The 12820-nt window shown below is 46.8% G+C and overlaps 1 protein-coding gene across 5 annotated transcripts in view; it reads right to left on the bottom strand.

The window, feature by feature from the left end:
• The window catches only part of ube3c (ubiquitin protein ligase E3C), a 31187-nt gene that overhangs the window by 18051 nt on the left and 316 nt on the right, over window positions 1-12820 (bottom strand). For 3 of the 5 annotated variants that reach the window (XM_060045813.1, XM_060045810.1, XM_060045814.1), the window contains exons 2-12: window positions 12262-12381; window positions 12071-12124; window positions 11830-11904; window positions 11139-11282; window positions 10745-10860; window positions 9424-9581; window positions 9157-9310; window positions 6523-6761; window positions 5920-6068; window positions 4930-5117; window positions 1004-1090 (exon numbers count right to left, since the gene is read on the bottom strand). In XM_060045813.1, the coding sequence (XP_059901796.1) occupies window positions 1004-1090; window positions 4930-5117; window positions 5920-6068; window positions 6523-6761; window positions 9157-9310; window positions 9424-9581; window positions 10745-10860; window positions 11139-11282; window positions 11830-11904; window positions 12071-12124; window positions 12262-12327 (1430 nt within the window). In that variant the 5' untranslated portion in view covers window positions 12328-12381. The remainder of the gene's footprint in view (window positions 1-1003; window positions 1091-4929; window positions 5118-5919; window positions 6069-6522; window positions 6762-9156; window positions 9311-9423; window positions 9582-10744; window positions 10861-11138; window positions 11283-11829; window positions 11905-12070; window positions 12125-12261; window positions 12382-12820) is intronic. The other 2 variants (XM_060045811.1, XM_060045812.1) reach the window with 1 other exon arrangement.

Below are 12820 nucleotides of genomic sequence, written 5' to 3' on the forward strand. Positions count from 1 at the left end.
GATAACCAGAACTAGAGTTTAACTATCGAACATGGACCTGAGGATAACCAGAACTAGAGGTTAACTATCGAACATGGACCTGAGGATAACCAGAACTAGAGTTTAACTATCGAACATGGACCTGAGGATAACCAGAACTAGAGGTTAACTATCGAACATGGACCTGAGGATAACCAGAACTAGAGTTTAACTATCGAACATGGACCTGAGGATAACCAGAACTAGAGGTTAACTATCGAACATGGACCTGAGGATAACCAGAACTAGAGTTTAACTATCGAACATGGACCCATTATTCATGATCTTCAAATATTGGCACTAATTGTTTAGTTCAGTTATATGCAGATGACAAGGTTATCTGGAATTTCTATAACTAAAATTCAAAGCTCTAAGCCCTCTTTTTAAATAACAATCTCAAGCAGAAGTCTTGTAGTACGATGTTTGCCATAGATATAATCTTTGTCATTATCTACTATTAATTAAACTGATGGGTCTACACTTGTAAAAAGTGGATACATTTAACTACTTTAAGGACTCACATTACATTTTTATTAGATATAAAACAAAGGCTAGTCTCAGAATACTATATTGATAACTGATCATGTACGATACACTTAACCGGCTGCACTCTCACTCTAGTGGGACAATTTAATTGGCTGCTCTTTGTCTTAAAATGAATTTAATTTAACTATCCTTTACTCAAAATAGCTTTAAGTGCCATTTAGAACATCATATTCACTTAGACACACCCAACAACCTTTTTTATTGTCCCTAGAATCTTTAAAGAAATTGGGAAACATGCTTTCAAGTTTAAAGCACCATCAGACTGGAATCATTTGCTTAATTATTTCAAATTGATGACTTATTTTCATGATTTCAATACTTCTTTGCTTGTTCCCTTTAAATCTGTTCTTGTTTCAATTGCATCGACCTTCACTTTTAGTTTATAAGTACATCGATATGCTCTTGTGATCGCAGTCAGATGAGCGCTCAGAAGACTCACCCCGTGATCATCTTGGTGGTCATGGAGGTGATCAGGTACCACAGGTGTCTGAGGAACCGGGCGTTGAAGGCTAGACTGTAGAGCAACCTGAAAGGAACAAGACATGATTCAGATGCAGTACTTTATTAATCCCAACGGAAACCATTTGTAACAATAGCTCTGCTCAAGATGAAATAGAACAAAAATGGGACAAAAAAAACATAACAGTCCAAATACAAACACAGAAATAGGAATATAATAAACATAAGTGATACTACTATAAAGTGGTTTAAGGCCGGGTAGTGCACGTTAAATTGAAATTAAATATGACAATTACTGAAAGAGCGAGACATAAAGACACGTTTATTTGGAGGAAGAGGAGGGATCCCAGGAGACGAGGAGAGTGGATTGGAGTGGAGGAGACGAGGGGGCAGAGAACTTTGCGAGTGCTGCCCTCCTGTGTTAACCTAACTATTAACCAGCCGACCGGCGTAAACACAGGAAGAGGAGAAACAAGGAGCATTTCCTCTTGTTTTAATACCGCAGACTAAATTAAACGAGCCATTAAGTCTTATTTAGGGGCAGGTAGCGTCCATTAGTAAACTGCTCGGTGGCTGCGGTACGAGCCGTGGGTCATAAACACCCACGGCCCCCCGGCTTCCTGCAGAACACCAGTTAACTTAATGGAGCGCTGGTAGACAATGGAGGGGGGGGGGGGGGGGGGGGGCTAGACCTCCCGGTGACCCCAGGGAGCTAGCAGGTCCCCACACACACACACAGGGTCAAACACACAGTCCCAAGTCCAGGCCTCCCAGGAACATAGCACCCAGGTGTGAACACCCTCTTTGTTCAAGAGTGTGTGTGTGTGTGTGTGTGTGTGTGTGTGTGTGTGTGTGTGTGTGTGTGTGTGTGTGTGTGTGTGTGTGTGTGTGTGTGTGTGTGTGTGTGTGTGTGTGTGTGTGTGTGTGTGTGTCTTCCTTTCACACAAGGGTTACCGCATGGGGACCATAGTGTGGTCAATAGGCAGCGAGGACTAAAGGCTCAGTTAGGGTTCAACGTCGACGCAACGCAACGACCACAAAGACGTTACGACGCACTCGTGAACCTGTCCTGGTTCTGCGTCGGGTTCTGGTGAGCGGATCAATCACAGCGCTTGCTGCTGCGTCGCCTCGACGCAAGGTTACAGTTTTTGGGAGGCGTGCGTCAGGCCCCGGCGCTGGTCTGGAGCACTGAAACAGCCCTCATGACGATGAGGCTGTGGCTAGGCAGGCTGTGGGGCTAGTGGCTCTCCAGGGGGAGGGGGACATCCAACCATCTGTCAGGGACCCAGGACCCAGGAGGGCAATAGCAGGACTCTAATGCTGCGCTAATGCTCGGGGCTACTGCTCTAGTGCTGTAGTCCTCGAGGCTAGTGATCAGAGCTACTGGTCTGATGCTCGGGGCTACTGCTCTAGTGCTCTAGTCCTCGGGGCTAGTACTCTTGTGCTCGGGGCTAGTGCCTGGGGCTAGTGCTCCGGGGCTAGTGCTCCAGTGCTCTGCTAACGAGGGTGCTGGGTGTTTGATTGAAATGGGTAACAAAGTGCTAACTGCCTGCTGACAGCTGATTTATATGCTGCAGGACCCAGAGCTGCACTTCAATCATGGAATGAACGGTCATAAACAAAGTCAGACGTGTGTGTGTGTGTGTGTGTGAATGTGTGTGTGTGTGTGTGTGTGTGTGTGTTCAATCCAGTGTAATGAAGGATTCAGCAGAAAGCCTGGGTCACCCTCAAGACGCTCCCTAAAACACTTCCTGTTTGACCCTCATCACGCTCAACAAACCACTTCCTGTGGGACCCTCATCAAGCTCGACATACCACTTCCTGTGGGACCCTCATCACACTCAACATACCACTTCTTGGATGCCAGCCCATTAAGCCTTGATTCTCAGTTTCTCTTGGGGATGACCCTAACAATTTGCCCGACCAATCGGAGGGAGCTTGAGCTCCGGTGAGCGGATTTGTCTTGACACGAGTCGAAGCCTGGCACCGGCAGCTTGAGGAACCAATGGCGAGCAAAGCAGAATGGGAGACGCAAAATTAAATCATTACGATTATGATTGGGATGGAAAACCAGTAGGATGGCAAGAGTTTGGCAGTCTGTCCCACCTTTGGGAGAAAGACTGTACCCAGTCACTAATTGGCTGAAACAGAGCTTGTCTGCCGTTTCGTTTACTTCCATGTGGCCTTGCATAGCAAAACCGAGAGCACTCTTTGGTGATGAGCTCTCACCCCAAAAGTGCTCCTATTCCAATTAGCGCTCATTATCCCAGGTCAACCTTAAAACTCACAGCTAGATCCGAAGCAGAGGAACACCAGCTTGCTCTTTCATCTCAGAGCCCGTTAACGGCCATGTGCACCACAGCGACACCCACCCAGCGATGGTAAACAACACCAGATACTTAGCGCTTAACTCCAAAGACTGAGGATGGCTCAAACTCCCCCATACACCCAGGACAAACTCATCCAGCTGAAGCCCGTCCACTTATCACCACTTTATTTTACAACCTGGAAGTCATTCCGTTATATTCATTAGAGGGTAAATGGTGCATAATCATTAAAGAGTAAAAATAGACTTGGTTCTAGTGGTACACTGTATATATAAATATATATATAAAGCAGAGGTAGGCGGGAGTATGTATTTAGGAGCAGGCCGCTCCCTGATTGGTCGGCCGGAGAGCCCGTCTGTGTGTCTGAACAGTAAATCAGCGCTAGGATGCAATTTGCTCCCCTTAGCCTCTTGTAAAGCCATCCCCTCCTCTCAACAGACATTCATCTCCTCACTGAGCTAATTATTTTGTACAGATACCCGATAATGATGGAGGAGGACGGGGGAGGATTTATGATAAAAGCCACCACGCGCACGCTGCTGTAAGGGAGGGGGAGGGAGGGTCTAAACTCTCAAGGTAACACACGCCCGGCGGGCTACTGTAGTACCTGAGGATAACCACACACTTCCTCCCTCTAGAGTCCATGAAGAACGGGGTCAATCCTACACACAGAAGCACAGAAAGCTGCCAGCTCCCATGTTTTAGCTCCAGACAGATAGACAGACAGTGTACCGGTGGATGTTCTCCTGTACAAGAGGCACCTTCAACAAGGAGGACACCTTCATTTCCACTCTTGTCTACATCTCTATTTCTCCCTCCCTCTCCAGCACGCTCTATCCACCCTTCTGGACTAGATATCAGGCTGAGTAGGCCTGACGTATTGCAGTCTAGAGCGGAAACGGTGGAAGGCGAGAGGTGGAGGAGGCAAGAGGTGGAGGGGAAGGGGGGGAGAGAGATGGAGAGGTAGAGAAGTGAGGGGGGAAGGGATGAGAGGTTGAGGTGGAGGGGGAGAGAGGAGAGGGGTGGGGTGGTGAGAGGATGAGAGTCGGAGGGGGAGAGAGGTGGATGTGGAAAGAGATGGAGGGGAGGAGGGTTCGGGAGGTGAGAGGTGGAGGAGTAGAGAGGTGTTGAGGCGTGGGAGTGAGAGAGGTAGAGGGGGAGAAAGCTGGAGAAGTGTGCGATTGAGAGAGTTGGCGGGGGGGAGATGCGAAGAGAGTAATGGGAGTCACATAGGTGGGGAGGGGGCGTGCAAGGCCGTACACGCCCACTGTTGTCCCTCTCACTCACATCAGCCTGTAAACACTTACACACAGGCACAAACGTAAACTCATGTACACACACAACCTGTAATCACAACACACAACCAGCCTTTAAACCCCGCTCACACACACACACACAACATGACCAGCCGGTTAACACACACAACCAGCCTGTAAACCCCGCTCACACACGCACAACAACACCAGCCGGTTAACACACACAACCAGCCTGTAAACCCCGCTCACACACACACACAACAACACCAGCCGGTTAACACACACAACTGGCCAGTAAACCCGGCTATAGAGCACATACTAACCTGACTTTGGGCACCATGAGGCGGTGCTGGACCATGAGGGTGTGGCAGATGGAGGCCATCATGGTGAAGACCTCCTCGCTGGCTGAGTCCCTCCACACCAGACTCAGCAGGGCGTTGGTCTGCTGCTTGGAGTCCAGCTTGTGGACGCATTCCTCCGTTATCAGCTGCACAGACATCCGCCGGTCGTCCTTGCGAAAGGAGAGGAGGCCGAGTTAAGGTCTAGGACAGCAGTATCGCCACTCAGCCATTATGGAATCAATCATAATCACCATTATTTTGGTCAATATTGAAATCACGATCATTCAAACGATTATTTTTGAGTTTGAAAACACAATGTATTTATTCAGCATGTCTCTCCCAAATAACACTTTGTAACTGAGAACTTTGAAAATTTGCCTTAAAAAAAATACACAAAATACTCAAAAAGAAAATGCTCCAATCTAAAATAATGTAAAGATATGCATCAAGCTGTTCTGCACTTTCTGTAAAACATTTAACGATTAATATGATAATAATAATAATAAATGTTTAAAAAAAAAAAAACTTGATTATATTCGTTTTGTGATCGTTTGACGCTAAAATCAAAATCGCGATCAAAATTAGATTAATTGCCCAACCATAACTCAACCCATACCTACCTCTTTGCTGGTCTCTACCAGGTGTGTTCTGCTACCTGTAAGACTTGTGACCTGTCAGATAGGCTATCTATTTTTACCCGTCTCTGTCTCCAGGTGAGCTACCGCTACCTGCCTCTCTTCCCAGGTGAGCCAGCTCTACAAGTCTCTCTCTCCCCAGCCGAGCTACCTCTACCAGTCTCTCTCCCCAGCTGAGCCACCTCCACCTGTCTCTCTCCCCAGCTGAGCTACCTCTACCAGTCTCTCTCTCCAGGTGATCTACCTCCACCTGTCTCTCTCCCCAGGTGAGCTTCCTCCACCCGTCTCTCTCAAGGTGCGCTACCAGCCTCCAACTGTCTCCCTCCAGGTAAGTTACCTGCATGTGACTGGACAGGATGCCGTCGTCGTCGTCCTCCGAGTCGCTGCCCACCTCTGGTCGGCTGTGGCTCTCGGAGACGGGGAGGAGGGGGAGGAGGGTCTTCAGGGCCCCCAAGTAGAACAGGAGACCCTCCTCAGAGAGACCACCTGTCGGGGAAACACGCCACCGTTCCATCACTGACATGTCCTGCTGCACGGCACTCAGTACCCCAGTACCAGACAGCCCTAATCCATCTCCATCACTCCGCTATAAAGCGCCACAAGGAGTGCATAATGGGATACTGCCCAATTTCTTCCAGCTCATAAAAAGCACCCTGTTTATACAAATGCTTGCTACCATAAAAAAAACAGATGCTTCCAGGAAGGCTTTAATCATCACTTAGACTGATTTAATAATCACAGAAGACAATCTACTCTAAAAGCCTGGCAGAAGTCTCAACATGGGAACATTGTACTTGCATTATATGCTTTTATACAATATTAGACATTAAGACAGCTGGTAGCATGCAACAGGATGAACAACATCAACCAACAGCTGACATTAAAGGACGCGACACCACTTCCTCCAACCACACACACACGCACACACACACACACTCACCAAGGCAGTTTTCTCCGACGGACAGGACGAAGTAGAAGAGCCAGGGGGCCTGTCTGTGTGAGGAGGAGGGGCCTATTGAGGAAGAGGAGGAGCATACGGAGGCCCCCAGGGCCCCGAGGAAGGCCTCGAAGGGGAAGCCGTGGCGGCGGTCGGCCAGCGCGGGGATGAAGAAGTGGAAGATCTGCTCTGTGAGAGGAGCAGCGATGAAGTCCTCTGTGAAGGCCCCGAACACGGACTGCCTGCAGGTGAGAGTACAATGGGTTTATTACTGGGAACACTGGGATTATCACTAGGAAGACTGGGATGAAGATGGAATTATCACTCGGAAGACTGGGATTTTTATTGGGGTTATCACAAGGAGGGCCGGGATCATCACTGGGAAGACTGAGATAATCGCTAGGAAAACTGGGAGGACACTGGGATATCAGTAAGAAGACTGGGATTATTACTGGTATTATCACTTTTCGAAATGAAGGAAATGCAAATCTAAATAAAAAGTAGAATCTGAGTTCATCTTAATGTAATTTATATAATTCAAATCATAATTAGAAATATATTTCAAAGGAGAGAGAGATATAGACTATATCTATACACACACACACACACACACACACACACACACACACACACACACACACACACACACACACACGTCTAAGTAATGGGGATACCCCTATTGTGTATTTTGAGCGGGACAGCCAGAGACAGGCACCTCTCACTCTCCCTACTCCCACATCAGGCAGCCCATAGCCCATAATGAGCTACGAGAGCCTGTGTGTACACAAGCACCTCTCACGCCCGCCTCGTTGCTCCTCAGAAGAAAGCACGGCCTCTTGTCGTTTGCCAGGCAGAATGTGTGGCACTGGAGGTAAACAGTGAATGGAGCAGACTGAGGCCTTTATGGCCGGCTGTAAACGGCTCCTACATGCCTTTACACACTCACCTCTGACTCAGAGGACAGGAGAGAAGGGCTCGTCTGTGTGAAGGACTTAATGGATGATTTTAACAGCATACACCTGAGACAAAGACATTCCTCTGCTCTAATAGGAGGTCCAAGAGGGAGGGGAGGAGAGTTTAACCATGTATAAATAAACAGGAAGGACCAGGATTTTCAAAATAAGGGTCTGAAGTTATAAGCTCCCCTCTTCTCCAGAAACTACAGGAAGGTATTGGAAATGTGTTGGTAGTTTTGAGTATCTACTACCCAGTGTATGTAATACGGTATTAGCCAAGTGTAGGTAGTATAGAGCACCTAGTACCTAGTAGGGGTGTAACGGTACACGTCCTTGTACCGAACCGTCTCGGTACAGGCACTTCGGTGCGGTTACAGAGGTGTACCGCGGTTCGTAAATGTGGCGTACATAGCGTTAATATGGCGAATGTGAAGGCTTGTTTTGCGATGCAGATTTTAAAACTTGAAGTCGGAGTTCCACCCGGACCGTTTAGCCCTAGTATACTACTCCTACTCCGTAATCCGACTCTGTAACTACGGAGAGCCCTCAGCAGCTCTCCGTCGGGATGTCGGATACGCAATGCAATTTGCTGCCCGATCTATCTTATATGTTGAATACAAACCATGTAAGCAGTGTTGTAAATAAACCTCCAAAGCTTTTCAAATCTTATTTGGTGTTTTATTGGTCCTTAAGGTGCAAAGTAAACAATGTACGAAGTAATTAAGGTGCAAAGTCAAACCGGAGAAGTGATTCAGGAAAAAAAAAATGTTAGAGGACCAATCAGCGCTTGCCGTCTCTGTTGCGTCGACCAATAGGTCAATGGTGTCGACAGAGTTAAAAAAATATTGGATGCGCACGTAAGCTACGGAGAGGGTCTCCGACAGGCTCTCCGGCTATGAAGAGGGCTCTCCGTCTCTACGTACAGCACTTTAACATGCACACGCATTTGAAAAGGCACCATCCAGGTGTTACTATCGCCGTTGCTGTGAAAAAAAAACGAGCTATGCAAACCCAGCTCACAACACTATTTCAACAACCCCTGTCTGGGAATTCAGAAATGCAACTGCCATAACCAAGTTTGTTGGTGTTTTCATTGCTGCTTATCTACGGGTTGAGAAACAAGCAGTTTTCTTTTAATTTTCCCCTTAACTATTAACCGTACCGTAGCGTGACTTAAAAACCGAGGCACGTACCGAGCCGTGACTTTTGTACCGTTACACCCTAGTACCTGCTAATACTGTATTTCCTAGTAGGAAATACAGTATTAGCCAGGGGCGGGTAGTGTATTAGTAATGTGTAGGTAGAGTATAAGCCAGGTTTAGGTACAGTATAAGCCAGGTGTAGGTACAGTATAAGCCAGGTGTAAGTACAGTATTAGCCAGGTGTAGGTACAGTATTAGCCAGGTGTAGGTACAGTATTAGCCAGGTGTAGGTACAGTATTAGCCAGGTGTAGGGAGTGTATTAGCCAGGTGTAGGTAGTGTATTAGCCAGGTGTAATTAGTGTGTTAGCCAGGTGTAAGTAGTGTGTTAGACAGGTGTAAGTAGTGTGTTAGCCAGGTGGAGGTAATGTGTAAACCAGCTGTGGGTTTTTTTATGCCACTTTTCCATTAGCAAACTCATGCCCACCCAGCTCTCCTGGTTTTACCTACAAATGCATAGCTGGCATCAAGACAGACGTACCTGGCCCCAGGTGTGCAGGAGGTGTAGCTGAAGAGCAGGGGTCTGAGCAGGTGTTCCAGGAGGGTGTTGGCTAAAGGCACTGAGGGGGCTCCGCTGTACTCCAGACTGGACGGCAGGCGGTGGTTCACCAGGGCATACAGGGACCTGTAGTACCCTGCAACACACACACACACACACACTTGTCATCGTATTCTGGGATTGTGGTCAGCAACTTGAAGGTCTGTTTAGATAAAAGGGTCCTAGCGGTCCTGTAAAGGTCTCCCTCACCTTTCTGGACCATGGAGTGCAGGATCTGCTCCAGGAGTGACGCCACGCTGTCGGCATCTCCCAGAGCAGGGAGATACGTTCTCTGGGAGGAGAACACCTCCAGCATCCTCATGGGAACCGACACGTTCAGGCTCTCCTCCCTGCAGTTCAGCAGCACCCTGGACACCCATGATACATACTTTATTACGGGCTGTATACATTCTATACAACATTTAACCCTACAGGCTCTCCTCCCTGCAGTTAAAGTGTAATTCCGGTGGAAATTGAATCCAGTCTTTTTCGATATGAAGACCCATAAATAAGACCTCCAGACACTTTGTTTCATTGATAATCGAGTATAGAGCTTGCCCGCAAATGCCCGGAGCAATGTAACAGCCCGAATGGCTTCCATGTTATTGGCTAAGGGCACTGCGCACGCTTCCGAATCAGACTTTTTTAACTAATATTGCTCAAAATAGCACCAAACTTCTGCAGTAGCATGACTTAGCGTACTGGGAGTTTATAAAAAAAAATACTGTTTTTCAAGTCTGTGCCTTGCCATGTTTCCAGAAAGTCCACACAAGTCGATTACCGGCCACCGTAAATAATATAATAGAGGTGGCAACAAATGGAACTTAACAATCTCCCCTTGAAAAATGTTATCGCCTCTATTATATTATTTACGGTAGCATACGGGCAATCGCGGGCAAGCTATATACTTGATTCTCAACGAAAAAAAGTGTCTGGAGGTCTTATTTTATTGGTCTTAAGGCCGAAAAAGACCCTGGGTTCAATTTTCGCCGGAATTACACTTTAAGCAGAGCCCAGAACATCACAGATACATACTCTATTATGTACTGTATATATACACATTCTATACACCATCTAACCCTACAGGCACTCGTCCCTGCAGTTCAGCAGAACTCTGGACACCACATTTCAATACAGCTCCATCTACACCAGTGCAGTGTTTCTCCACCTTCGGATCAGCCTTGCTTTGGGTCAACTGATATGCATATGGGGTAGCGGGAGATTGCAAACCTAAAAAAGCTTTGATGAGATATTTTATTATATATATATTTCAAAGTATCTAGTGGTCCAGGTCCTTTAGTATCTTGAGGTCAATGTCCTGTAGCATCTAGTGGTTTAGTTCCTATAATATGAAGTGTTCCAGGTCCTATAGTATCTAGTGGATCAGGTCCCATAGTATCAGGTGATCAAGGTCAAATGCTTTATAGCTTATGAAGCGATTGTGAAGCGTCTTTGAGCACTGGGAAAACATTACATTAATTTGATCTATTATTATTATTAATGATAGTATCTTGAGCTCCAGGTACCGTACCTGCAGCAGAAGCCCAGGATCCTCTTGATCTGGAACAGGCAGGTCTGTCTCTGTGGTCCCGCCAGCAGAGACACAAACTGCCCATGGTGTTTCACCAGGCTCTGACACAGCCAGACCTAACACACACACACACACACACACACACACACACACACACACACACACACACACACACACACACACACACACACACACACACACACACACACACACACACACACACACACACACACACCTTGAAAAACTGTACGAGTCGTGCTTTCAAAATGAACCCTGGGCAGGTGGGCTTAGATAAGGGGTATGATTCCTACTTTTTAAATATGAACCCCAGCAGAAGGGCTTACATAAGATGTATGGTTCATGCTTTAGGAATAAGAGCTGGGCAGGTACTGACCAGTCTCTGTGCGTCTGGTCCCTGTCTGTAGAAGAAGATGAGCTGTCTGGTGAGCAGGCTGAGGCTAACTCCGTCCAGCTGCTGGGCTCCGCCCGCCTGGATCTGCCCCACTCGCTCATCAAATCTACACCTCTGGATGGAGTGCTGCACGCAAAGGTCACACGAGTAAAGGTTAGACATGCTTGTGTTACCGGACATAGTGGTTTACTGGACAGATCATTCAGGAGCAAGTATGCCTTGAACAGTACTGAGACAGGTCATTATGGAGCAGGTAGGTGTAAGACAGTACAGAGACAGGTCATTATGGAGCAGGTAGGTGTAAGACAGTACAGCGACAGGTCATTATGGAGCAGGTAGGTGTAAGACAGTACAGAGACAGGTCATTAAGAAGCAGGTAGGGGTTGCACAGTAAAGAGACAGGTCATAAAGGAACAGGTATGCGTTCAACAATACAGAGACAGGTCATAAAAGGAGCAGGTAGAGGTTGAACAGTACAGAGACGGATCATAGACGAACAGGTAGAGGTTGGACAGTACAGAGACAGGTCATTAAGGAGCAGGTAAGAGTTAGACAGTACAGAGACAGGTCATTAAAGGGTTAGGTCATCATCTTGCGCCAGGAAGTATCTAAGTAGTAATTGTAAAAAGTATCAGCATCAAGTTGTAGTATCAAGCAGAGTGTGGATAGATACCTGTTGCTTGCGGTCCTGGTAGCCCCGTATGTATGACTGGATGATGATGGCGTTCTTCAGTCTCCGCCGTTCATCCTGAGAGGAGAGAGAACAGTGAGTACACACACACATTTTCATCAACCTCTGGTCCATTTATTCTGTAGGCTTTCTGCTTATATTTCCAAAATTAAATGCATGTATACAAGTCACTGTATGATGGCCATTGTTAATACATGAATAGCATGTGCTTTGTTATCATTACTTCTCTTTTCCTGCGCTCCTCTTGTGTGCGATGCAACAGGGAAGCTTTCTCCTCCTGCAGAGAAACACAACACACTTTGAACACAATAAAGACCTAGTATACTGTCTGCATTCAAAATGTCATCTCATTGTAAATATATACAACGAAAAGGGTGTATGACAGTCAGTGTTCACGTGGTCTTGATGACGTACCTTTCTACTGGCTCCCCCCAGGGAAACCTTGGGTCTCGTTTTGAAATCTCCCTCAAAGCTGAACATTGTCAGACCTTTCCCATGGATTGCCTGCGTATTGACACGAAAATACCCCAATCTCTGAAATATCCACAATAAAAATCACAAACACACAGACGCAAAAGACTGAAGTACAACGTGTCAGAGGTTTACAGACTGGACAGTGACAGGCTATCTTCTGTAACCTAGCGGATATTGTCGTGACTTAACATCCAATCCTAGCACAAAAATGCCGACAGTTTGTATCCTCACACTTGTGTCCTGAACAGTCTAGATATTGTCGGTGTCTGAACTCCTGACTATGGTTGCCGGTAATGTTTGTGATGTAATAACTTGGTTAGCTCCAGTGCTAGCAAGTTTTTGCTAGCAGGTTAGCTAGTGACTCAGCGTAAGATGAAGGAACATCTACTGCGACCGTGAGACTGGCAAAGGGCGAGTGATCCACACGACTAGAAGGACACTGTATTGATCAAATATTGCCTCTGTGATCGACCTGGGATGTGTTAAGACGTCTTTGTTG

Source organism: Gadus macrocephalus, chromosome 23, assembly GCF_031168955.1.
Source record: "Gadus macrocephalus chromosome 23, ASM3116895v1".
Taxonomy (NCBI): domain Eukaryota; kingdom Metazoa; phylum Chordata; class Actinopteri; order Gadiformes; family Gadidae; genus Gadus; species Gadus macrocephalus.